Genomic DNA, 23,744 nt, shown 5'->3' on the forward strand with positions numbered 1-23,744 from the left:
CGTCCTCAGCCAGCCTTCAGAAGTAGTTTTGTGAAGTTTGGTCAGCGTTCAGATGTTCTTTCGATAAATTTGTGGAGGAGAGAGTGGTCTCCCCGTCCTATTCCTCCGCCATCTTAGCCCCGCCGAGGTTTTTTTTAAAAGTACCATTTACAGTAGCAACAGAAAACATGGAGTAATCAGAAATAAATTTAATGAAAGATGTGTAAGCTTTGTTTGCTACAAACTACAAAACATTGATGAGACAATGACCCAAACAAATAGATTTGTGATGTTCATGAATCAAAAGACAAAATTAAAACGTCATTTTTTTCCCCAAATTGATCTATATATTGAATACAATCTCAAAAGAGCCCGAGCAAGTTGGGTTTTTTGTTTTGTTTTGTTCTGTAGAAATTGGCAAGCCAGTTCTAAAATTTATATGGAAAAGCAAAGAACCTAGACAGTCAAAGTATTGTCTATAAAGAAGACAAAGCTGGTGGACTCACAGTACTTGAATTCAGAACTTAGTATAAAGCTAAAAAATAAGCTTATATTATTATTTGTTATAATTATTTATATGTATGAAAGGATGGAGATATATATAAATGGAATAGAAGAGAGTTCACAAATAAGCTCTTTCATAGACGTGTGCATGTTAAGTCGCTTCAGTCATGTTGGATTCTTTGCGACCCTGTGGATTGTAGCCTGTCAGGCTCCTCTGTCCAAGGGATTCTCCAAGGCAAGAATACTGGAGTGGGCTGCCATACCCTTCTCCAAGAGAGCTTTCCAAACCAGGGATCAAACCCCCATCTCTTATATCTCTTGCATTGGCAGGCAGGCTCTTTAACACAATTGATTTTCAACAAAGGTGCTAAGGTAATTCAAAGGAGAAAGAACTATTTCCAACAAATGATTCTGGCACATTTCAACACACCTATGTAAAAAAAGAAAAAAAAAATCTTGATTCACACCTCTTGCCACATACAAAATTAACTCAAAATGGATCATAGATTTCAATGGAAATCCTTAAACCATAAAACTCCTAGAAAACATAGGAGAAAATATGTGTGATCTTGAGTTAGACAAAGATTTTTAAAATCATATACAAAAACACAAATCATAAAAGAAAAAAATTAACAAATTGAACTCTCAAATTTTAAAACATCTGCACTTCCACAGATACTGTTAAAAGAATGTAAAGTCAAATCAAAGACTGAGAAAAAATATTTTATGCATATATTTGATAGAGGACTTTATCTCACAACTCAATAATGAAGAGCAAACAAACCAATTCAGAAACGGGCAAAACATGAGAACAGATACTTCACTAAAAAAGAAATACGAATAGCACATAAGTACATAAAAAGAAGACATCATTAGCCAGTAAAGAAAAATTAAAACCACAATAAGTGATCACTACACATTTATTAGAAGGGATGAACATTTTAAGCTGACAATACCAAGTACTGTTAAGAATGCAAAACAACTGGAACTCTCCTACATTTCTGATGGGTACAGCCATCCTGGAAAACAAATTGTCAGTCTCTTTAAAAGTTACTATACTTGCCATAATAACTAACTATGTCACTCCTAGGTTATCTTCCCAAGAGAAATGAAGACAGACCTCCAACAAAGACCTGTACAAAAAAACAAATGTTTATAGCAGCTTTCTTCATAGTGCCCCCATCCCCAAAATCTTGATTCCAGCTTGTGCATCATCCAGCCCAGCATTTCCCAGGATGTACTCTGCATGTAAGTTCAATAAGCAAGGTGACAATATACAGCCTTGATGTACTTCTTTCCCAATTTGGAACCAGTCCATTGTTCCATGTCCAGTTCTAACTGTTGCTTCTTGACCTGTACATAAAGAAGGACCGTAAAGAAGGCTGAGCACTGAAGAACTGACGCTTTCGAATTGTGACGCTGGAGAAGACTCTTGAGAGTCCCTTGGACAGAAAGGAGGTCAAACCAGTCAATCCTAAAGGAAATCAACCCTGAATATTCATTGGAAGGACTGATGCTGAGACTGAAGCTCCAATACTTTGGCCAGCTGATGCGAAAAGACGACTCACTGGAAAAGACCCTGATGTTGGGAGAGATTGAAGGAGGAGGAGAAGGGGGTGACAGAGGATGAGATGGTTGGGTGTCATCATTGACTCAATGGACATAAGTTTAGCAAACTCTGGGAAATAGTGAAGGACAGGGAAGCCTGGCGTGCTGCAGTCCAGGGGGTCACAAAGAGTTGGACACGACTGAGCATCTGAACAACAGCAATCAACTGGTGACTATATAACCAAATTAAGGTACATGCAACATGGATGAATTTTAAAAGCATATGCTAAGTGAAAGGTGTCAGACACAAAGGCTACGTACTATATGATTCCACTCATATTCTGGAAAAACCAAAGCTATAGGAACAAAAGTCAGTTCACTCACAAACAGAAGGAGCTTTTGGAGGTGATAGAACTATTCTCTACCCTGATCATCATGGTGGTTACCCAAGTGCACATATTTGCCAAAATTCACAGAACTGTACACTTAAAATATAAAATTTTTTGTACATAATGTATATATGAATAAACCTAACAAAAAAAAAACCTAAACATTATGTGCAGGAATTCTACTTTCTCTATAATCAGCTCTTCCAATTATATGCTGCATATTTGCCACACTAAGTATCCTCTTATTTTCAAATGAGGCTAGTGGAAGAATAAGATATTTACATTTATAAAAGCGCAAGATACCTCTTTACTTTTCTCTTTTCCTTCACACTTTTCATGTTCTTCATCATGTCTGCGTAGAAGTTAATTTATCATGGATTTTTGCTGTCCTTATATCAGAATTTTTCTTCTTTGTGAAATTTTGAGGTGGCAAAACAGACATTTTGTTTTTGACTGATCCCATAAGATAAGAATAATTCTCAAATAGACATTTTGTTCAAGGACCGATAGTTTAAATGGAATTAAATAACTACAAATTAAATACAGTTCTTAAAAGTAATTTTGTTTAATGGTAAAAATGCTATTCTGCCAAACAATTCTATAAAGATTGGAATTACAAAAGATAATTGAATCTCTATTATTATTCTTGGTACTCTTATTTAAATTTGTATAAACATTTATTGGTTCCAAAAGAATAAAATGTTCTTCTTAAAGTTATCTGGCTAATTCCCTTTCTGTTAATATTCATATGAACCATCAGCCTATTTTCCTATTTATTTAAATTTTTGAAACTTATTATTTCAAACAATTATTGCAAACAATTATTTTTCACATAAAAGTAACAGTTTTCAATTATCACTAATTATTGTACCATTTTACCCTGCAAAAATAAATACATGGGTATTCAGCAACTGATTGAAATAATCTCAATATATAAAGCACAAAAGAATTTTCATCTTGGATTACTTCTAAAATGCTTACTTATGTTTGAAAATGTTCAAATGTTAATAAAAATCCAAATAACCTGCTTTCTTTGCATTCCTGATGTAGTTATATTGGTTAAATATGATGTCCCTCTCCTGATCACAGGATCATCGATCTTGTACAATTTCAGGGATGTCAAGAATGACACAAAAATAGATGTTTCATTCTTTGATCTTTCAAGGGCTGAAGCCCAGATTAAATACAGTTTGGCTGAGTTTGGAAGACTGAAACCAAACTTCAGTGCATAATGACTTAACAAAGGTTCTCAACTACATGTTTAGTTCAGTTCAGTCTCTCAGTCGTGTCCGACTCTTTACAACCCCATGGACTGCAGCACGCCAGGCCTCCCTGTCGATCACCAACTTGCAGAGTTTACTCAAACTCTAGTCCATCAAGTCAGTGATGCCATCCAACCATCTCATCCTCTGTCGACCCCTTCTCCTCCCGCCTTCAATCTTTCCCAGCATCAGGGTCTCAAGTACGTGAGAGTGTCTCTTACAGAAACTCAGCAGGGCAACTGGCTCCAGGCAAGAAATCCACTCCCATTCCAGTGGGTTGCATGCCCTTCTCCAGGGGATTTTCCTGACCCAAAGATCAAACGTACTTCTCTTAAGTCTCCTGTATTGGCAGGTGGCAGGTTCTTTACCACTAGCACCACCTGGGAAGCCCAAGGTGTTTCATAAATTATATGAATTGAACAGTGAACCCAACAGAGAGGAGAGGTCCAGGGGTGGGGGTGTCAAGCAGAAAGATCAATCAGAAGATATTTGTTAAACCAATTTTTAATTCCCAGGTATCCACACCGGCCTACCTCACCATCACTACATGCCACCTGCCAGTTTTACAGCCAAGAACCAAAGAAAGAAGCCAATCTTGACCTTTATCTGCCTACTGGCAGCCATTCTGCAAACAAACCATTATGAACACATCCTGGTCTACACTTCCTGCTGCCCTTCCCTTTCCCTTCTCCCACCCCGTTCTTGTAACCACAGCACTTGGGGGAAGTGGGGCTCTGATAGCTAGATTCAGAGAAGGAATAAATCATCAGTGGGCTCATTGGTCTAACCTGGGTCATGCTCACCCCTTTTAAAATTCAGCAGGACCCAGTGGTCCTTGCCTCACCCCCACCACCATGTCCTTAGCCTGTCTTTTGTCTGTGGAAAACATTAAAACAAGACCAAATAATAGTAGTTTAATCATTAAGTAAAGTCAAGGACCTTAATTTCTCTTCAAGAGCTATAGACAATATTTTGAGCCCTGTCCTTTAAGAGGTCTTATAGGGCTTCCCCAGTGGCTCAGCTGTAAAGAAACTGCCTGCAATGCAGGAGACACAGGTTCAATCCCTGAGTCAGGAAGATCGCCTGGAGGAGGCCATGGCAAGCGATTCAAGTATTCTTGCCGAGGAAATCCCACTGACAGAGGAGCCTGGCAGCCGGCTGTCTGCGGGGTCACAAAAGAGTAAGACATGACTGAAGCAACGGAGCACTCATAAGCACAGGGAGACTGAAATCTCCACCAGGTGGAGTGAATTAACCATTAATACATGATGACCGGACAAGCTGTGACCTAAACTGCCACAGTTCCGAGAACCCACCTTAAATTAAAGGGAACAAACTGACGCTGGAACTCTAGACTAACTGTACTTAAAACAATCAAGATGACACTGATCAGACCACTCCATGGCCAATTTCAAGATGACGCTCGGAGCTGACTGTGCTGTTTCTGCATGTAGCCCCCTCCCTCTACCTATAACCCACTGATGGTTAGTGTTAGGCAGTCAGTCTTTGGGTAAGAGTCCACTCTCCCCTCCAGATTGCTGGCCTCAGAAATAAAGCAAACTTTTTATTCCACCAACCTTGTCTCTTTATTGGAATTAGAGCAACGAGCAGCCAGACCGCACTTTCAGTAACACTTTGGCTGGAAGAAAGCAAGCAGTGGATTGATGGCACCAGTGACAGCAAGAGCCAAGGAGGGCGCTGTCCCAAAAGGAGATGAAGGCTTTCTTACCCAAAAGGGGACTATTCATCGATGCCTCCTGTGTGTACTTTCTTCACAGCTCATAGACAAAGGGAAGCTGCAGGAGCGCACATTTGGGAGACCTTGTGTAATTGGAGAGTTTCCCTAAGGAAGTGACGTCTGCACTGAGTCCTGAGACAAGAATCTAGACAGATTTAGGGGCGAATGCGGGAGAACACTGAATAAGGTACAACCACAGGACAGAGGATGAGATGGCTGGATGGAATCACCGACTCGATGGACATGGGTTTGGGTGGACTCTGGGAGTTGGTGATGGACAGGGAGGCCTGGCGTGCTGAGGTTCATGGGGTCACAAAGAGTCGGACACGACTGAGCAACTGAACTGAACTGAACTGAACAGGAGCAAAGGAAGAGAAACGAGGTCCGTGCAACCCTCCAGATACCCTTTCCCTCGTCCAGTACAGGCCTTTGCAGCACACACGGGTAGTTTGGCAGTTCAGCATCACCCCCATTTCTTCTTCCCCCTTCTAAATTTTATTTCTGGAGCCAAAGCTTCCCCACTCTCAGATCATCTTATCTGGGTCTATTGGTGGAGCTTGCCATGCATGGCTTAAGCCAGACACTGGATTTATCTATCTGGCCACAATGATTGATCAAGTGTGGTCATGTGACCAGAGCTGGACCAATCAGAGTGAACCTCAAGGCTTTTGAGAAAATGATTTTTTTTCCCACCAGACTTAAACTTGAGTGATATTTTTTAGGGCAGTGACATGCTAGATATGTCTTTATATATATATATATATATATAAATGTCAAAACCCAGAGAATATACAGCATCAAGAGTGAACCCTAATGTAAACTGCAGACTCTGAGTGATAATGATGTATCAATGTAGATTCATGGATTCTAACAAAGATACCACTCTGGTGGCGGGTGTTGACAATGGGGAACTGTATATGTGTAGGGGAGGGAGGTTATGAGAAATCTCTGTACCTTTGCTCAAATTAGGTGAACCTAAAACTGCTCTAAAAAATAAAGTCTATTTTTTAAAAAAACCTGAATGGTGTAAGGTCTGGAATCTTTAAAGCCATTTGCCATCACATGCAGTCTGAGAACAAAGCCAACACCTGGAGAAGAGCCCAGACCAGGATCTGTTTGATGACATTGTTTGGGCTGCTGGGGGCTTCCCAGGTGGCACTAGTGGTAAAGAACCTGCCTGCTAATGCAGGAGATTCAGGAGATATGGGTTCGATCCCTGGATCGGGAAGATCCCCTGAAGAAGGGAATGGCAAGCCACTTCAGTATTCTTTCCTGGAGAATCCCATGGACAGAGGAGCCTGGTAGGTTACGGTTCATGGGTGGCAAAGAGTTGTACATGACTGAAGCAACTCAGCACAGCACGCACAAGCTGCTGGGTCAAGCTCACCTAAAGCCAGCCACTCCCCCTGGACTTTTCAGTAACATCAGCCAATATATTCCATTTTGCTTCAACAAGCTCTCCCCTATCCCTCCACATACCATCTGGGACAAGGGTCAGAGTTTCTTCTCTTAGAGACCAGCAAGCCTGACTCCTCTCCCATTTTACTGATTGGAAAACAAAGGTCCAGAGAGGTGGAGAAAATTCAGTTCAGTCATTCAGTCATGTCCGACTCTTTGCGACTCCATGAACCGCAGCACGCCAGGCCTCCCTATCCATCACCAACTCCCGGAGTTTACCCAAACTCATGTCCATTGAGTCGGTGATGCCATCCAACCATCTCATCCTCTGTCATCCCCTTCTCCTCCTACCCTCAATTTTTCCCAGCATCAAGGTCTTTTCAAATGAGTCAGCTCTTCGCATCAGGTGGCCAAAGTATTTAGAGTTTCAGCTTCAACATCAGTCCTTCCAATGAACACCCAGGACTGATCTCCTTTAGGATGGACTGGTTGGATCTCCTCGAAGTCCAAGGACTCTCAAGAGTCTTCTCTAACACCACAGTTCAAAAGCATCAATGCTTTGGAGCTCAGCTTTCTTTATAGTCCAACTCTCACATCCATACATGACTACTGGAAAAACCATAGCCTTGGCTAGACGGACCTTTGTTGACAAGGTAATGTCTCTGCTTTTTAATATGCTGTCTAGGTTGGTCATAACTTTCCTTTCAAGGAGTAAGCGTCTTTTAATTTCATGGCTACAGTCACCATCTGCAGTGATTTTGGAGCCCCAAAAAATAAAGTCTGCCACTGTTTCCACTGTTTCCCCATCTATTTCCCATGAAGTGATGGGACCAGATGCCATGATCTTAGTTTTCTGAATGCTGAGCTTTAAGCCAAGTTTTTCACTCTCTTCTTTCACTTTCATCAAGAGGCTCGTTAGTTCTTCTTCACTTTCTGCCATAAGGGTGGTGTCATCTGCATATCTGAGGTTATTGATATTTCTCCCAGCAATCTTGATTCCAGCTTGTGCTTCATCCAGCCCAGCGTTTCTCATGATGTACTCTGCATACAAGTTAAATAAGCAGGATGACAATATACAGCCTTCCTTTTCCTATTGGGAACCAGTCTGTTGTTCCTTGTCCAGTTCTAACTGTTGCTTCCTGACCTGCACACAGGTTTCTCAAGAGGCAGGTCAGGTGGTCTGGTATTCTCATTTCTTTCAGAATTTTCCACAGTTTATTGTGATCCACACAGTCAAAGGCTTTGGCATAGTCAATAAAGCAGAAATAAATGTTTTTCTGGAACTCTCTTGCTTTTTCGATGATCCAGCGGAGGTTGGCAATTTGATCTCTGGTTCCTCTGCCTTTTCTAAAACCAGCTTGAAAATCTGGAAGTTCACGGTTCATGTATTGCTGAAGCCTGGCTTGGAGAATTTTGAGCATTACTTTACTAGCGTGTGAGATGAGTGCAATTGTGCAGTAGTTTGAACGTTCTTTGGCATTGCCTTTCTTTGGGATTGGAATGAAAACTGACCTTTTCCAGTCCTGTGGCCACTGCTGAGTTCTCCAAATTTGCTGGCATATTGAGTGTAGCACTTTCACAGCATCATCTTTTAGGATTTGAAATAGCTCAACTATTCAAAGTCAAAAAGATTATAGAAACCAGGCCCAAAACTAGAAATCTAAGGAGCTTTCCACTATGGCTTGAGGTCTGTTGGGGGGTTAAGCATTCAGTTAGCAGCTGGTACCCTTGGTCCTGTTACCCCCAGCCAAGACTGAGAAAAAGTTGTTGCTATCAACCATTAATCAGTCAGGCAAGAGTTTTTCGTTGTTTTTCACAAACTTATTGTATTAATTTCCTCCTCAGTGGTACTAGTGGTAAAGAACCTGCTTGCCAACGCAGGAGATGTTAAGAGATGCAGTTTCAATCCCTGAGTCAGGAAGATTCCCTGGAGGAAGACACGGCAACCCACTCCCATATTCTTGCCTGGAGAATCCCATGGACAGAGGAGCCCAGCGGGCTACAGTCCATAGGGTCGCAGAGTCAGACACCACTTAGGCAACAGCACACACACACGTACTATATTAATTTCCTAGTGCTGTCATAACAAATTACCACAAACTCAGCGGCTCAAAACAATGGAAATGTCCTCTGTCACAGTTCAGGCAGCCAGACGTCCAACATCAAGGTGTCAAGGGCGGGTTCCTGGGGAAGCTCTGGAGGAGAATCTGTTCCCTGCTTCTCTCCTGGCTGCCTGTGCTCTCCAACAACTCCTGGAGTGTCTTGACTGGTAGCTGCATCCCTCCACCCTCTCCAGCCTCCATCTCCATCTTCACATGACCTTCTTCCCTGTCTGTCACCTCTGTCTCCAAACCTCCCTCCTTATAAGAACACCAGTCACAGGGTTTAGAGTCCAACTTAGTCCAGTATGAGCTCATTCTAACTTAATGAAATACATCTGTTAAAACCCCGTCTCCAAGTAAGTTCCTATTCTGAGGTACTGGGGGTGAGTTGGAGGGTTGCCCTCTAGTCAACCCAGCGCACTTACTCCATGCCCAGCATCAAGCTTACATGCCTTGAGCCATAACTGGGATGAAATGGTGTGTCTGATAATAATGCCCACACCAGACCCATGTTCATTTACTTTTTAATGTTTCATGTAATTTTTAAAGGTTATACTCCATTTACAGTTATTACAAAATATTGGCTGTATCTTGCTGATGTCTTGTACGATACATCATTGTAACCTATCTTACACCCAGTGCTTTGTACCTCCCACTCTCCTGCCTCTATATTACCCCCCTACACACACTGGTGGCCACTAGTTTGTTCTCTATATCTGTGAATATGCTTCTTCTATGTTATATTCACTAGTTCATTGTATTTTTTAGAGTTCATGTAAAAGTGATGTCATATAGTATTTGTCTTCCTCTGTCTGATGCATTTCACTTCATTGCCCTCCAAGTCCATCCATGTTGCTGCAAATGGCAAAATATTGATCTTTTCTGTGGCTGAGTAGTATCTCATTGTGTGTGTATGTGTGTGTCCTCTTCTTTATCCATTTATCTGATGGACATATTTAGGTTGCTTCTATGACTTGGATATTGTAAACAGAGCTGTTCTGAACACTGAGGTGCATGGATCTTTTCGGACTAGTATTTTTGGTTTTTTTCGAATACATACTCGGGAATGGAATTGTTGAGTCATATGATAGTTCTATTTATAGCTTTTTGAGAGCTCTTACTGTTTTCCACAGTGGCTGCACCAATTTACATTCCCACCAAAGCGTGCCATGGTTCCCTTTTCTCCACCTCCTCACCAACACTCATCATTTGTGTTCTTCTTGATGATAGTCCTTTGGACATGTGTGAGGTGACGGCTCATGGTTGTTTTGATTTGCATTTCCCTGATAATATCGACAGAAATGATATGGACCTAACAGAAGCAGAAGATATTAAGAAAAGGTGGCAAGAATACACAGAAGAACTGTACAAAAAAGACCTTAATGACCCAGATAACCACAGTGGTGAAATCACTCACCTAGGGCCAGACATCCTGGAGTCTGAAGTCAAGTGGGTCTTAGAAGGCATCACTACGAACAAAGCTAGTAGAGGTGAAGAAATTCCAGTTGAGCTATTTCAAATCCTAAAAGATGATGCTGTTAAAGTATTGAATTCAATATGCCAGCAAATTTGGAAAACTCAGCAGTGGCCACATGACTGGAAAAGGTCGGTTTTTATTCCAATCCCAAAGAAACGCAATGCCTAAGAATGTTCAAACTACCACACAATTGCACTCATCTCACATGCTAGCAAAGTAATGCTCAAAATTCTCAAATTTTGACAAATTTGACAAAGCTGTATATTGTCACCCTGCTTATTTAACTTATATGCAGAGTACATCATGCAAAATTCTGGGCTGGATGAAGCACAAACTGGAATCAATATGGCCGGGAGAAATATCAATAACCTCAGATACCCAGATGACACCCTTATGGACACGACCCTTCTGGCAGAAAGCAAAGAAGAGCTAAAGAGTCTCTTAATGAAAGTGAAAGAGGAGAGTCAAAAAGCTGGTTTAAAACTCAACATTCAAAAAACAAAGATCATGGTATCTGGTCCCATCACTTCATGGCAAATCAATGAGGAAACAATGGAAACAGTGACAGACTTTATTTTCTTGGGCTCCAAAATCACTGCAGATAGTGACTGCAGCCATGAAATTAAAAGACGCTTGCTCCTTGGAAGAAAAGCTATGACCAACCTAGACAGCATATTAAAAAGCAGAGACATTACTTTACTGACAAAGGTCTGTCTAGTCAAAGCTATGGTTTTTCCAGTAGTCATGTATGGATGTGAGAGTTGGACCATAAAGATAGCTGAGCACCGAAGAACTGATGCTTTTGAGCTGTGGTGTTGGAGAAGACTCTTGAGAGTCCCTTGGACAGCAAGACGATCAAACCAGTCAATCCTAAAGGAAATCAGTCCTGAATATTCATTGAAAGGACAGATTCTGAAGCTCCAATACTTTGGCCACCTGATGCGAAGGACTGACTCATTGGAAAAGACCCTGATGCTGGGAAAGATTGAAGGCATGAGAAGAAGGGGATGACAGAGGATGAGATGGTTGGATGGGATCACCGACTCGATGGATATGAGTTTCAGCAAGCTCTGGGAGTTGGTGATGGACAGGGAAGCTTGGCTTGCTGCAGTCCATGGGGTCTCAAAGACTCAGACACGACTGAGCAACTGAACTGATAATTATCGACGCTGATCATCTTAGACTCATATTCATTTAACACACACTCCCTGAGCACCTACAATGTCTGAGGCTCTGTTAGGTGCTAAAGAATTAAAGGTGCCCAATGGCACAGTCCCTGTGCTCACGGAGCTCCAGTCCAGGGACGGAGCATCTGCAAGGCTGTCAGCAGCCAGGAGAGTAGTGACTGTCTCAACTTTTCATGAACTGCCCCTCTCTGGACCTGTTTCCTGCTCTGTAATGTGAGAGGTTTAGAATAGACGATCTCTAACACACTTTAGAGCTCTAATATTCTGAAAACTTTTTTTTAAATGTGTTTGAAAATGCTTTGTAAACCGCAAAGTGCTATACACTCAAAGACAGGCAGTATAACAGTAATAGTTCAGTAAGTCAGTTGGCCTGGATTCAAATCCCAGCTCTACTATCTACAAACTCCTATGACCTTAGGTGATTTATTTTGTCTCCCTGGATCTTGGTTTCCTCTTCCATAAAATAGGATAATACAGCATCTCAAAAAGTTATCATGAGGCTAGAGGAATTAGTCCATGCAGTATTGAGGCCAGGGCATGGCACAGAGCAGGGCCGTATAATGATATACAACTATTAGCTACATGCTTTCTGCCACTGGGACTTTACAATTCATGTGGGCGATGAAAGTAATAGGTGAAAAAGTTAGAAAGATCCAGTAGTGGATCAACCGGAGGGCTCTTGAGTGACAGCATGGCAAGTTCTCTGAGGGTTGGGGCAGTGTGGCCTGAAGCACAGATCTGCCCTTCAACAGACTGCAGGACAGAGGGCAGTAATGCCAGGGTCACCCCCTAGGACCAATCACCCAGGAGACCAACCGGGAAACTGGGCTCCGAGAACTGAGCTCATGCAACAGAATAAACTTCAGCTCAGCAATTAGACTGGTCTGGGTTTAAATCCGACTCTTCCCTCCTCACTGGGTAGCCTTGGGTTAGTGATCCCTCATGTCTGAGGTCTCACTTTCCTCATCTGTGAAACAGAGATTAAAACCAGAGAGTGTCCCGCGCAGCCTTGTTGCAAGGACTGCCATGTTGTACATGGAAAATCCCTGCATGGAGCCGCCTCCAATAGGGTTAAGTGTTAATAAAACATCCTCCACCAGGCAGGACTGGTTCTGTCACTCACTCCCCACAGGTTCGCACCTAACGGGGAAACATCACTCTGGCTTGGAGATTACTCAGGTGCATGTTACAGGAGCTTTGGGAAGTAATGCTTTTGGCTATCCTAGATCTCAAAAAAACCAAAAAGGCCTGCACGATCTCAAGCTAGGTGCTTCCCAGAAGCCAGACCCTAGCATAAAGGTGCCTCTGGTAGATGTTATCATTACAAAGAACCAGCTCTTGCTAATCCTCAACTCTCCTACTCTTGTCTACAGAACGCCCTCTCCCACACTGGAACTTCTTTGCTAACAGTCCTTCGTTCCCTGGCCATGCATCTCATGCTTTGGGATTTGCCCTGCTCTGCCTCTCCTAATCCCTCTCTAGCAAAGGAGCCCTGCCTTTGGAATTCTCCAGCCAGCCTCCAGCTCTGCAGCTTGTGTTCACTCCCTGATAATTATGTCCCCTCCCTTGCAGCTTCAGACCTAGTACCACCCCACCCCAGGCCTTACTGGAATCCTAGAGTTCCAGCAATAACGAGTTACTTGATATAGCTGGACCTTGCTGTAAGGGTACACTGACAGGGGCTTATTCTCTCCTGCAATAAACAGTAGGCAGTGCAGAGCTGGATGGAGGCTCCTCCAGCCTCTAAGGGACTCGGGCAGGCTCTCTCCACGCTTGTCCCTCCTGTTACCAATCCACTGCCCCCCCATACCTGGGAGGTTAGTTCTGTTCACCCTTTCTGGTAGGTATTGTCTCCTTCTGACATCATTAGTGGCTCCCAGTCAACGTTAAGAAAATAGGACCACACCCATAAATGGTTCAACTGCCATATTAATGACCTTATGACCTGCCTTATACCAAGTTCACACCCTGGATAATTATTCTTGACAAAACCTAAAACTTCACCCTTTATAAATGGATTAAACAATTAACATTCCTTAAAAACAACTCAAAAGCAGTTTGTGCAAAATGCACAGCTTCTAAGGCCTTAGATATCTAAGAAACATCCCCACTGCTCATTTCCTATGAAAAGCTAAAAGGATTGGGATCTGAGAGACTTAGAGTACTGGCCTATCACCACCTTAGTCAAGGGAGTGCCGATAATGGTGGATGTTCAGATACAGCGTATGGGGAGGGATTGGACACAGGGATACTTCTTGGTCTCCTGGCCCCTGGAGAGCCCAGACTGTGCCCCAAATATCTAGTGCAGATTGTCCCTGGGTCTCTCTCGGTGAAGTGCATCAGGCCTATATAGAGCACATATTTCTGCCCTAGGGGATCCAGGTGACAGCACATTCATCAGATAAATTAATTCCTGTTAACCTGCCATGTACAGATGTGAGAGTTGGACTATACAGAAAGCTGAGCGCCGAAGAACTGATGCTTTTGAACTGTGGTGTTGGAGAAGACTCTTGAGAGTCCCTTGGACAGCAAGGAGATCCAAACAGTCAATTCTAAAGGAAATCAGTCCTGAATATTCATTGGAAGGACTGACGCTGAAGCTGAAACTCCAATATTTGCCCACCTAATGCAAAGGACTGACTCATTGGAAAAGACCCTGATGCTGGGAAAGATTGAAGGCAGGAGAAGGGGACGACAGAGGATGAAATGGTTGGATGGCATCACTGACTCTATGGACATGAGTTTGAGCAGGCTCTGGGAGTTGGTGATGGACAGGGAAGCCTGGCATGCTGCAGTCCATGGGGTTGCAAACAGTCGGACAGGACTGAGTGACTGAACTGAACCTGCCAAGCTGAAGGGCCCTTCCAGGAAACCATGGCCTCTTAGAGACAAGCTTGCCCTGTGTGTCACTAAAGTGTTTGTCATAGTGAAATATCAGGCCTAAGAAAGAAGAGCAGGTTTAGGGATTGCTCTTCACAGACTGAAAGCCACACTCTTTAATGTTTGGCCCTGGAATGAGACTCTCCAAGTCAGAGGACCAGCTCAGTCCCTTTAAGCCTTTCCTTCCCCCAAAGGGTAATTTGATCCCCAAGATGACAAGGTGATCAAACAGTATCCTCCACCTAGAGACCTGCCCATAACTAGGAAGCAGGAAGTCCCATTTCAGGAGGAAAAGGGCTGGCCTGGGGTAGAGCTCACCCTGGGGGCCTGCACTGGCTGGGGCTGTTGTTTGGTGCCTATTTCATTGCAACCCGTCCAGTCCCCATAGCCCGCCATGGGTTGTTTGAAACCCTGGTGAGGGTTTATGCAGTTAGCAAGTAAGATTCTAAATGTACTCCATAGGTTTTACCTTTTTATTATGGAAATTTTCAAATGTACATAGAAGTAAGGAGACTCTTGTACCCTCCATGGACCTAAGCCTAACTTCAACAATTGCCTATCTCCTTTTATCTATCAACCTTTGGGGTTTTCTTGCGGGGGAGCCAGGTGGTCTTGAGAATTCTAAGTATTTTCAAGTAAATCTCAGACTTCTCATTCACAAATCAAAAGGGGCTAATCAAATGGTGTTCGAAATATTACAAACAAATAGCAGTCCTTACTTTCAACCACATCACCTAGGAGGTTGAGACCCACTGGCCAAGTCCAGCCTCCTAGTTTTAAGGACCGTGACTCCGGAGAAGTGAGCTACCCGACGTTGGTGGCTAGAGCGGGAACCAATCGGTCCTCCCGGCTGCCTGGTGAGTGATGGCCCAGGATGGCGACCATTTCCCAGGCCCCGTCCCTGGGAGGGGGAGGGGGACCCTCCACTAACCGCCGGACTGCCGGCGGGAAGAATCTCGGCTGTTCCCCCGAACACATTTCTGGAAGCACAGGCCGGGTGCGCGGCAGCGGGTCACGGATGCAGCGGGGTACTGGGACCTGCAAGCCACGGTAACTGGAGTGGTGGGGGATCCCGGGCGGGATACCCGGGTCTGGGGTGGCCTTGGAAAGAGAAGGGGGCCTGCTCCCACGACCGGCGGGATAACTCGCAGCCACGATTAGGCTGCGGCCTGGGTCGCCCTGTGGCCGACCCGGTTCCACGTGGGGAGCTGGCTGGCGAGGCTGGCGCGGCGCCTACGCCCGGGGCTGGAAGCAGGAAGTAATCTCCCGTGGGCGCGGCACTGCAGGTGCAGCGCCAGGCGGCGCGGGCCGGCGGCCAGTGCGGAGGAGGTGAGCGCTGGGGTCGCCTCGCGGCTAGGGACCGCCAGCCCCGGGACGGGAGCTTGCGGCTGGGCCTGGCCTGGGCAGGTGGGGCTTTCTGGGAGGGGGAGTGGGGCGCTGCCCTGAGGGTCGGATCGGGCCACCCGGAGGGCCTCGAATTTGGAGTGGGGGCGTTGCTGGGGGGTGGGTTTCAGGCTCGGGAGAGGGCTGGGGGCTGTGAAAGTAGGGAGAAGGAGGCCACTGCAACAAGGTTTCAGAAGTGTGAGCGCGGCTAGGTGGAGGGATGCGGCGGGGCCACGGTTCTCTGGACCCCGGGGGACTCAGGGTGGCGCCAGGGCTCTGGCCCTCAGGACAAGATGGCCCTGCAGATGAGCGGAGTCGGCGGGAGTTAAGCCTCTCGAGAAGACGGAGAAGAGAGGAAGGGCTTGCTAGAAGAGGGCCGAGACTCTGGAACCACAGGACCCTTCCACGGCTACTGAGATCCAATACCCGGCACCACCAGCTGCGGGCTGGGAGCGCCCACGGGCTGCCAGGGGCCTGCCGCGGGCCAGGCTCGGAAAGCCATTTCTCCGAGGCTGTGGCTTTAAGAGAGATGCCGGGCGCGCGGGCTCTTTAAGGAGGGCTTTGGGGGCGTGTCAGGAAATGAGTCCTGGGCCCGCCTCCCCCGGGGGAGGGGCTTCGGATGTCGGGAGGCTTCGGGGCCGAGTGGAAGGCTGGAGCCTGGGCGGACCGCGCGCCGTGGGCTACCGGCCCAGTCCACTGAGAGTCCGGAGGACCCGGGCTCTGAGCGCCCCTGACCTCGCCTGCATCCTCTTTCCAAACCCCCCCGCACACCCTCCTTTCAGCTCCTTGCATGCCTCCCCCTTCTCGCCCTGCAAACCTTTTCTCTCCCATAGCAGCCCATGCCTGTTTCTCTCTGCACCTCTTCCTCACGCTGTCCCCCGCCCCTTTGAAGCCCCTTCACCCTGCGTTTCTTCTGCTCCTCCTTCTCCTTCCACTCCTCCCCTCCCCCACTTCCCGCTGGTTTCCTCCCTACTCGGTTCCAGCCCCTTCTCCCCTAACTTGTCGTCTCTGTCCAACCTTAGCCCATCGGGGACCTTTCCCCCGTCTTGTCTCATGAGCCCCCTGAGGGTGGGAGCAGGTGGTGGAGCTTACCCCAAAGCAGAACCTCTCCTTCGGAGAGAAGAGTGGGAGGCCTCCAGACCACCCGCCATGTGACAGTTGAGGACTTCAGCTTGCAGAAAGCAGATGTGAGCTCGCTGCCCTGTACTCCAGGAAATCAGTCTGGCTGTAAGCTGACGCAGCTCCTCTGCTACCATGAACAGGGCCTCTCTGAAGCGGTCAAAAATCCTGCACATGGCACTGATGGGGACTTCCGACCCCACCGGAGAGGCAGAGGCCAGCCAAGAGAAGCCTTTTGTGCTGCGGGCACTGCAGATCGCCCTGGTCGTCTCTCTCTACTGGGTCACCTCCATCTCCATGGTGTTCCTTAACAAGTACCTGCTGGATAGCCCCTCCCTGCGGCTGGACACCCCCATCTTCGTCACCTTCTACCAGTGCCTGGTGACCGTGCTGTTGTGCAAGGGCCTCAGCTCACTGGCCACCTGCTGCCCTGGTACCGTGGACTTCCCCGCCCTGCACCTGGACCTGAAGGTGGCCCGCAGCGTCCTGCCCCTGTCGGTGGTCTTCATTGGCATGATCACCTTCAACAACCTCTGCCTCAAGTATGTGGGTGTGGCCTTCTACAACGTGGGTCGCTCACTCACCACCGTTTTCAATGTGCTGCTCTCCTACCTGCTGCTCAAGCAAACCACCTCCTTCTACGCCTTGCTCACCTGCAGCGTCATCATCGGTGAGTGGCCAGCCAGGGACACAGGGGGTGGGCACGCCGAGGCAGGGGAGGGGGGGCGGGGGGGAGGGGATTGGGGGGGATGGGAGCTGAAACCCTAAAGAACAACCCTGTCAAACATCTTTGGGCTATATCTGCCCCAGCTCCCTTATTTTGACAGTCATCTGAGGAAGAGTCGGGTCCAGAGAGGGCAAGTAACTTTCTGGAGGTCACCCAGCAAGCTAGGGGCCCAATCAGGGCCCATCAAACAAGATGGGATTACCATCTATACTTCACACAGGGAAAACCAAGGCACAGAGAGGTTAAGTGATTTGTCAAAGATCACACAGCTAGTAAGTAGTAGAGGTGGGATCTGATCTCAAGCAATCTGGCTCCTTACACTTGACCACTGTACTCTATTGCTTCTCAAGAGTTCCAGTGTCCTGACTTCTCACCCAGTGCTCTTTCTAGAGGACATTGAATCTTTTAATAAATATATGTATACTATCATCCTCTGACCTTGCAGGCTTACAATAATGCCTGAGACAGTGCCAAGAGATATGCTTTGAGATAACTTAGCTGTCTTCCCAGACTTGACCCTCAGAAAATAAAAATTACTAGTGGGGACGTTGTATTAATTATTTGCATACAGCGTCTCCTATGTTCCCCAGAGGTTCCCTGAATGTTATCATCACCATGACTGACTACATACACACAAGGTAATTGACACCAGAGAGGATAAGTCACTTACAGGGCCCCACAGCTAGGTAGTATCCAGCCTGGGATGGATTCTCAAATTGGCTGGGCCCCCAGGCCTGTATTTCTAATCACTCTGCTCCGTTCTTATCCCCTAGAGCAGCGGCCCCCAGCCTTTTCGGTGCCAGGGACCAGTTTCATGAAAGACACTTTTTCCACGGACTTGGGGGTAGGGGGATGGTTTTGGGATAATTCATGCCCATTACATTTATTGCACATTTTATTTCTAATCTAATGCTACCATTGATCTGACAGGACGTACTGGTCCATGGCCTAGAGGTTGGGGACCCTGCCCTAGAGGTTAGAACTGTGCCATCTAGTTCAGTAGCCACTGAACTAGATCTGGAGGTGGGATCTGATCCCACCTGTGTGGGATCAGATGTGTGGGACCACATGTGTCTAATTCAGTTCAAATTCAATGAAATTTTTAAAATTCAGTTACTCAGTTGTGAGCTGATTCTGTAGCCACATGTCAAATGCTCAGTCACCATGTGTGGCCAGTGGCTGTTGTACTGGATAGCACAGATGGTAGATCATTTCCATCATCACAAAGTGTTTTATTGCAGCCCGTTAGGTAGGAGCACCCCCAGCTTCCCACCCCCTCAGAGTCCTCCTGGGGCTCAGTCTTCCAGGAATGGAATCTTTCTTTGAACCTGTTCAGATTCTTCCTGGTTCAGCAGACTTCATCTTGGTTGACCTACTTCATCGAGGTTAGTATCTCAGTCCCCAAGCTGAGTTGCACCAGTGGCGGGGAGGGGCCCATCCCATGCCACCTGTCCTAGAAAATGTTTTCCTCATTGAGCCACTGTGGGACCTAGGCCTGCCCAGTCTCGGTTCGAGGTGGGAGAGAGAAGGGCAGAGGTTAGAGTGAGGGCAGCTGCCAAGACCCCAGGCACATCCGTCTCAGCAGCTCCCATTTCCTCCCCCAGGGAGCTGGTATGGACTCCCAGGCCTCACTTAGACAAATGCCCCAGGGATCTCCACTTCACTTCAGCCCCGCTGACCTTATGGGGTGGGGGGTGAGGGGGAGAGGGAGGAACTTCCTGATTGGCGGATTTGCATGCAGGCTGGTGAAGTCATTAGGGAAACTAGGCCCAAGTCCAGAAAAGTAATCAAAGTAGTGGATGGTGAGATAGCTTCTGGGAAAGTGCATTCACTGTCACTGGTCGGCTGTTGGGCCAGGCACCCAGGAGGTAGTGCTGTCTGCTGGCCCAGCGCCTGGGCCTCCTCTCCGCAGTGTTGCCCCACCCCACCCCTGTTCCTCCTTGTGGGGGAACGTGGATCTCCGGTGACTCTCCAGGCCCCCTCCTCCTCCTTTGCTGGTCCCCCCTCCTCCTGCCTTCCTCGCAGAGTACCCTCTTAGCTGAGATTCCCTCTGGGGTCTGGAATCTTAAAAGGGGCAGTCTATCTTCTGGACTCAAAAGGTAATAACCAGTAGGAGGGCTGGGGGCCCTCTGGCTGTGCCCCCAGAACCAGGCTGGGGGTACCTGTTTGCAAAAGTTCTGCCAAGAAAGAGAACACTGCCAGCAAGTGCTTACGGCCCAGTCTTGTCTCCTCTGATCCTTGTGACCACTTTCAGAACAACCTACGTGCATTCACTCAGTAGATATTACTCACTGACCAAGCATGTGCCAAGAGCTCTGGGGATGCAAATTCTGAAAAGGTAGATGCAGCTCCCACGCTCCTGGAGGGCATGGGGTTGATGCCTAGCAGTAAGGGAGTTATACTGTGACTCAGACATAAAAGGAGCTGCAGAAACCCTGGCGGGGGTGGAGAGGGGGAGAGAGAAGAGCGGGAGGGAGGGTTCTAAGCCCGCATTCCAGAGGAAGTACTAGTTGGATGTAAGGAAGAAGTGAGGAGAGAATGTTCTAGGCAGAAGAAAAACCACCCATTTCTGCATGGCTGGGCCAGAGCAGGCTGTGCCCGTGAGGCTGCCCAAGTTAAGTGAGCCTGGACTGTTTCCTGAGGGCTGTGGAGATGCCCAGAGAGGCTTTAAGCCAGGACTGGACCCAAGCAGATCTGTCCTGTAGGAAGATCATGCTGGCTGCAAGGTGGAGAGTAGATTGATTGCAGTGGGAAGGTCAAGAACATGAACGCAGATGTCTATAGCGGAAGGACAGGGGAGCTCAGAGAATTTAAGTAGACTTTCCATGGGCCACCCAGCCTTTAAATGACAGAGCCTGATCGGAGTTCAGATCTCTCTGACACCAAAACCATGTGGCCAGCTGCTGTGGCGGAAGATACAACGCGTGTAAGATTTTGGCCCCTGCCTTCTGGGAAAGTGGGGTCTAAGCTAGAGAGACAGTACTGTCCCCGTGGGCAGGTGCCTAGCAGCCCAGGGCAGGCAAGGGTCTTGAAGGAAAGCACAGGCAGGAGGGAGCCAGGCAGAGGTCTGGGTGCTAGGGGTACCAGGAGAGACTTCAGCCCTGGAGAGGCTGGCTTTAACCTTGAAGAATGAGTGGAATCTCCCAAGAAAGAGGAGAGCATTTCTGGTTCAGAAAATGATCAAGGATGCTGAACCCTGGTGTGAGAAGCAGGGAAATGAGAGTGGCGACTCGGGGTGATTGTGGCACGGAGGTGGGTTCAAGGGCCTGGGGAGCCCAGCATGCCAAGCTGAGAGTGGGCAGTGGGGCGCCGAGGAGGGGTAGGAGGTGTCACAAAATAAGAATCTCAGAAAGAGTAACTAGCCCCAAAGACCTCGGGCCATAAGTGCTTCTCATGGTAGACTCCCATCTCACAGACCGGGAGGCTGAATGAGGCTCTCAGACCTTAAGTCACTCACCCAGGGTCACCTCCACCACTAAGTGCTGTAGCCACGCTCAACCTTCAGAGCCCATTTCACACGTTGCTTTTGAGGGGGCCCCAGACCAGCCCAGCCATCCAGTAACAGGGCTCTCACAGCACCCTGTCCTGTTTTATGGACCTCATTACAAAGGGATCATTTTAATGGCTCTCTCCTCTGCCGGAACGTGAGCCCCATGAGGAAGGGTTCCTATCCTGGACTAACTTCCCCAGCCCTTGTGCGGTGCTCTGCACGTAGTGGAGACTTTGCACACCTTTCTTGCAGGAAGGGCCGGGAGGATGGAATGGTGAGATCAGCGTGACACAGTCTGTGAACTTTGGTGGCAAAATTCTCTGTCCTTCCTCCTCCCCTTGCTCATTCCCCTCTCCCTGCTGCAGGTGGCTTCTGGCTCGGAGTGGACCAGGAGGGCGCGGAGGGCACCCTGTCTTGGACGGGGACCCTCTTTGGCGTGCTCGCCAGCCTCTGCGTCTCGCTCAACGCCATCTACACCAAGAAGGTGCTCCCGGCGGTGGACGGCAGCATCTGGCGCCTGACCTTCTACAACAACGTCAACGCCTGCATCCTCTTCCTGCCCCTGCTCCTGGTGCTGGGGGAGCTCCGGGCCCTCTTCAACTTCCCCCAGCTGGGCAGCACCCACTTCTGGGGTATGATGACACTGGGCGGCCTGTTTGGCTTTGCCATCGGCTATGTGACAGGACTGCAGATCAAGTTCACCAGTCCCCTGACCCACAACGTGTCCGGCACAGCCAAAGCCTGTGCCCAGACGGTGCTGGCCGTCCTCTACTATGAGGAGGCCAAGAGCTTTCTCTGGTGGACGAGCAACATGATGGTGCTGGGGGGCTCCTCTGCTTACACCTGGGTCAGGGGCCGGGAGATGAAGAAGATGCAGGAGGAGCCCCACCCCAGGGAAAACGAGAAGAGCAACATGGAGGTGTGAGCTTCTCCAGAGACCCAGGCACGGCACGGCCCCCGGGGAGCACGCCCCTGAATGCAGCGAGGGTGTCTCTCTGGACCCGGAGACTGTGGCCTTACAGACATGATGGGAATCTGATGGTTGAAATGGTGCCAGTGTTTCCCAGTGACATCAGAAAGTTGCCAAACCCGTCTCAACCCCCTTTCCTAGTTCCAGGGTTTTGTCCTCCCATAGGGAGGAGGGACGCCCCCGTGAGCAGAGCCAGTTAGGTTCTCTGGAGGAGTACCAGCTTGCAGGGAATAGGACAGGGGCATGTGCCGGAGACTGTCCCCCTTCCAGGGCCTTCTACCTCCACACGACCCTTGAGGTTGGGAACAGGCCACAACCTTGAAGGGACAGCATTGGCAAAGCCAGCCAGTCTTCACTTACGCTCAGGGGAAATGGGGCTGTGACCCCCACCAGAGGCTTAGGGTTTGAGAAACCTCACCTCTCTGTGTCCCGGGCCCGTAGCATAGCTTTGACCCAACCCCCACCCACCCCAAACCAGCCTTCTTTTGGAGGAGAGCATGGGCTGGGCTGAGGGAGGAAATTGACAAACGTTCCCTCTTCTCTGCGATGAGACCAGGAGGCCCATGGAAGGGGGTGAAGGGTCGGCGGTACCCAAGCCTGGTCCTGGCACCCTCAAGGGCTGCTGGGAAATGGCCTGGGGATGAGCTGCATCATGGGATCGCTCCCTGTCCCCACCATCTGCACCCCACATTTCCACTGTTTGAATGTGGTACATCCTTCACAGGCTCTGCAGGGTCAGTGACACTCTCCCCCAGTCCCCAACACCAGTTCTCCCCGCCTCGCTCCCCTGCCCCTAAGGGGCAGCTGCCACCTGGCACAACTTCCTGGCTCAGGGAACAGCCTCCCAGAAGTGGAGCCAGGGAGCCACTTTGGCTTCTCCGAGCTGTGCCTCCCCAGGAGGTGCTGAGGGAGAAAGGGTCAGCTCAGAGCTTTCTACCTCAGCTGTGCCGGGCCCCATTAAGATACAATTCCTGCAGGGCTGGGGTGGTAACCTCATCTAGATGAAGGTGTTCAGCTAACAATTGCAGACATCCTTGAGTTGAAGGCTGAAAGAACTTCCCTTCCAGGCCTCAGGGTGGCTTTTCTGACTCCTGTCCCTTCCTTTGGGTGTTTCGTTCCACCCAACTTTTGGGGGGTAACTCCTGATGTTTTCAGTCCCTGTAGCAAAAGGCTGGGGAGAGTGGGTCTTCTCACCACCCCTCCCTTCCAGTCCATCCACCATCCTAGATGGTTTCTGATGAAGTTGGTGGGACTTGATGCCCTGAATTGTGCTCAATTTAATTAAAAATTGGACTAAAACATCTTGTGTGTGTGGAGTGAGAAGGGATGGTCAGGGTCTGGATGGGACTTGTGAACAAAGGCGCAAGCCTGCCATCAGCAAGCCTTGGTTCTAGCACACAGCCCTTCTCAGAACCTGTTCTCCCTCCAGGCAACGGGTTGATCCAAAGACCAGAGCTGCTTCCAGACCTCAAGTTTCCTATTAGTAATTGTTGCCACTTTCTGGGTACTTGCCGGAGGCAAGACACTGCTGAGTGCTCTGTTCCGTCATTCGTCTCCACAACCCTCCCCAACACGCCTTGAGGTGGGCACC

General features: G+C 48.1%; 1 protein-coding gene across 3 annotated transcripts; it reads left to right on the forward strand.

Moving 5' to 3' along the window:
• Window positions 1–15,405: 15,405 nt before the first annotated feature.
• SLC35C1 (solute carrier family 35 member C1) lies at window positions 15,406–23,452 on the forward strand. Of its 3 annotated transcripts, none has more exons than XM_081538336.1 (3): window positions 15,406–15,514; window positions 17,110–17,636; window positions 21,549–23,452. In XM_081538336.1, exons 1-3 carry the CDS (start codon window positions 15,483–15,485, stop codon window positions 22,106–22,108), a joined length of 1,119 nt encoding a protein of 372 aa, XP_081394462.1. In that variant the 5' UTR covers window positions 15,406–15,482; the 3' UTR covers window positions 22,109–23,452. The 3 variants fall into 3 exon arrangements, with proteins under 3 accessions (XP_081394462.1, XP_081394464.1, XP_081394463.1); XM_081538338.1 differs by lacking the exon at window positions 15,406–15,514 and adding an exon at window positions 15,739–15,871; XM_081538337.1 differs by lacking the exon at window positions 15,406–15,514 and adding an exon at window positions 15,739–15,793.
• Window positions 23,453–23,744: the final 292 nt, after the last annotated feature.

This window comes from Giraffa tippelskirchi, chromosome 11 (assembly GCF_054371585.1).
Source record: "Giraffa tippelskirchi isolate mGirTip1 chromosome 11, T2T-mGirTip1v1.2.pri, whole genome shotgun sequence".
NCBI classification, from domain to species: domain Eukaryota; kingdom Metazoa; phylum Chordata; class Mammalia; order Artiodactyla; family Giraffidae; genus Giraffa; species Giraffa tippelskirchi.

What these genes read in the sequence shown, in the direction of transcription:
- SLC35C1 (XM_081538336.1), top strand. Translation starts at nt 15,483, where the DNA reads ATGCAGCGGGGTACTGGGACCTGCAAGCCACG. An exon ending in ACTGGGACCTGCAAGCCACG is followed by an intron (nt 15,515 to 17,109) that starts GTAACTGGAGTG and finishes TACCATGAACAG; the next exon opens with GGCCTCTCTGAAGCGGTCAA. An exon ending in CACCTGCAGCGTCATCATCG is followed by an intron (nt 17,637 to 21,548) that starts GTGAGTGGCCAG and finishes TCCCTGCTGCAG; the next exon opens with GTGGCTTCTGGCTCGGAGTG.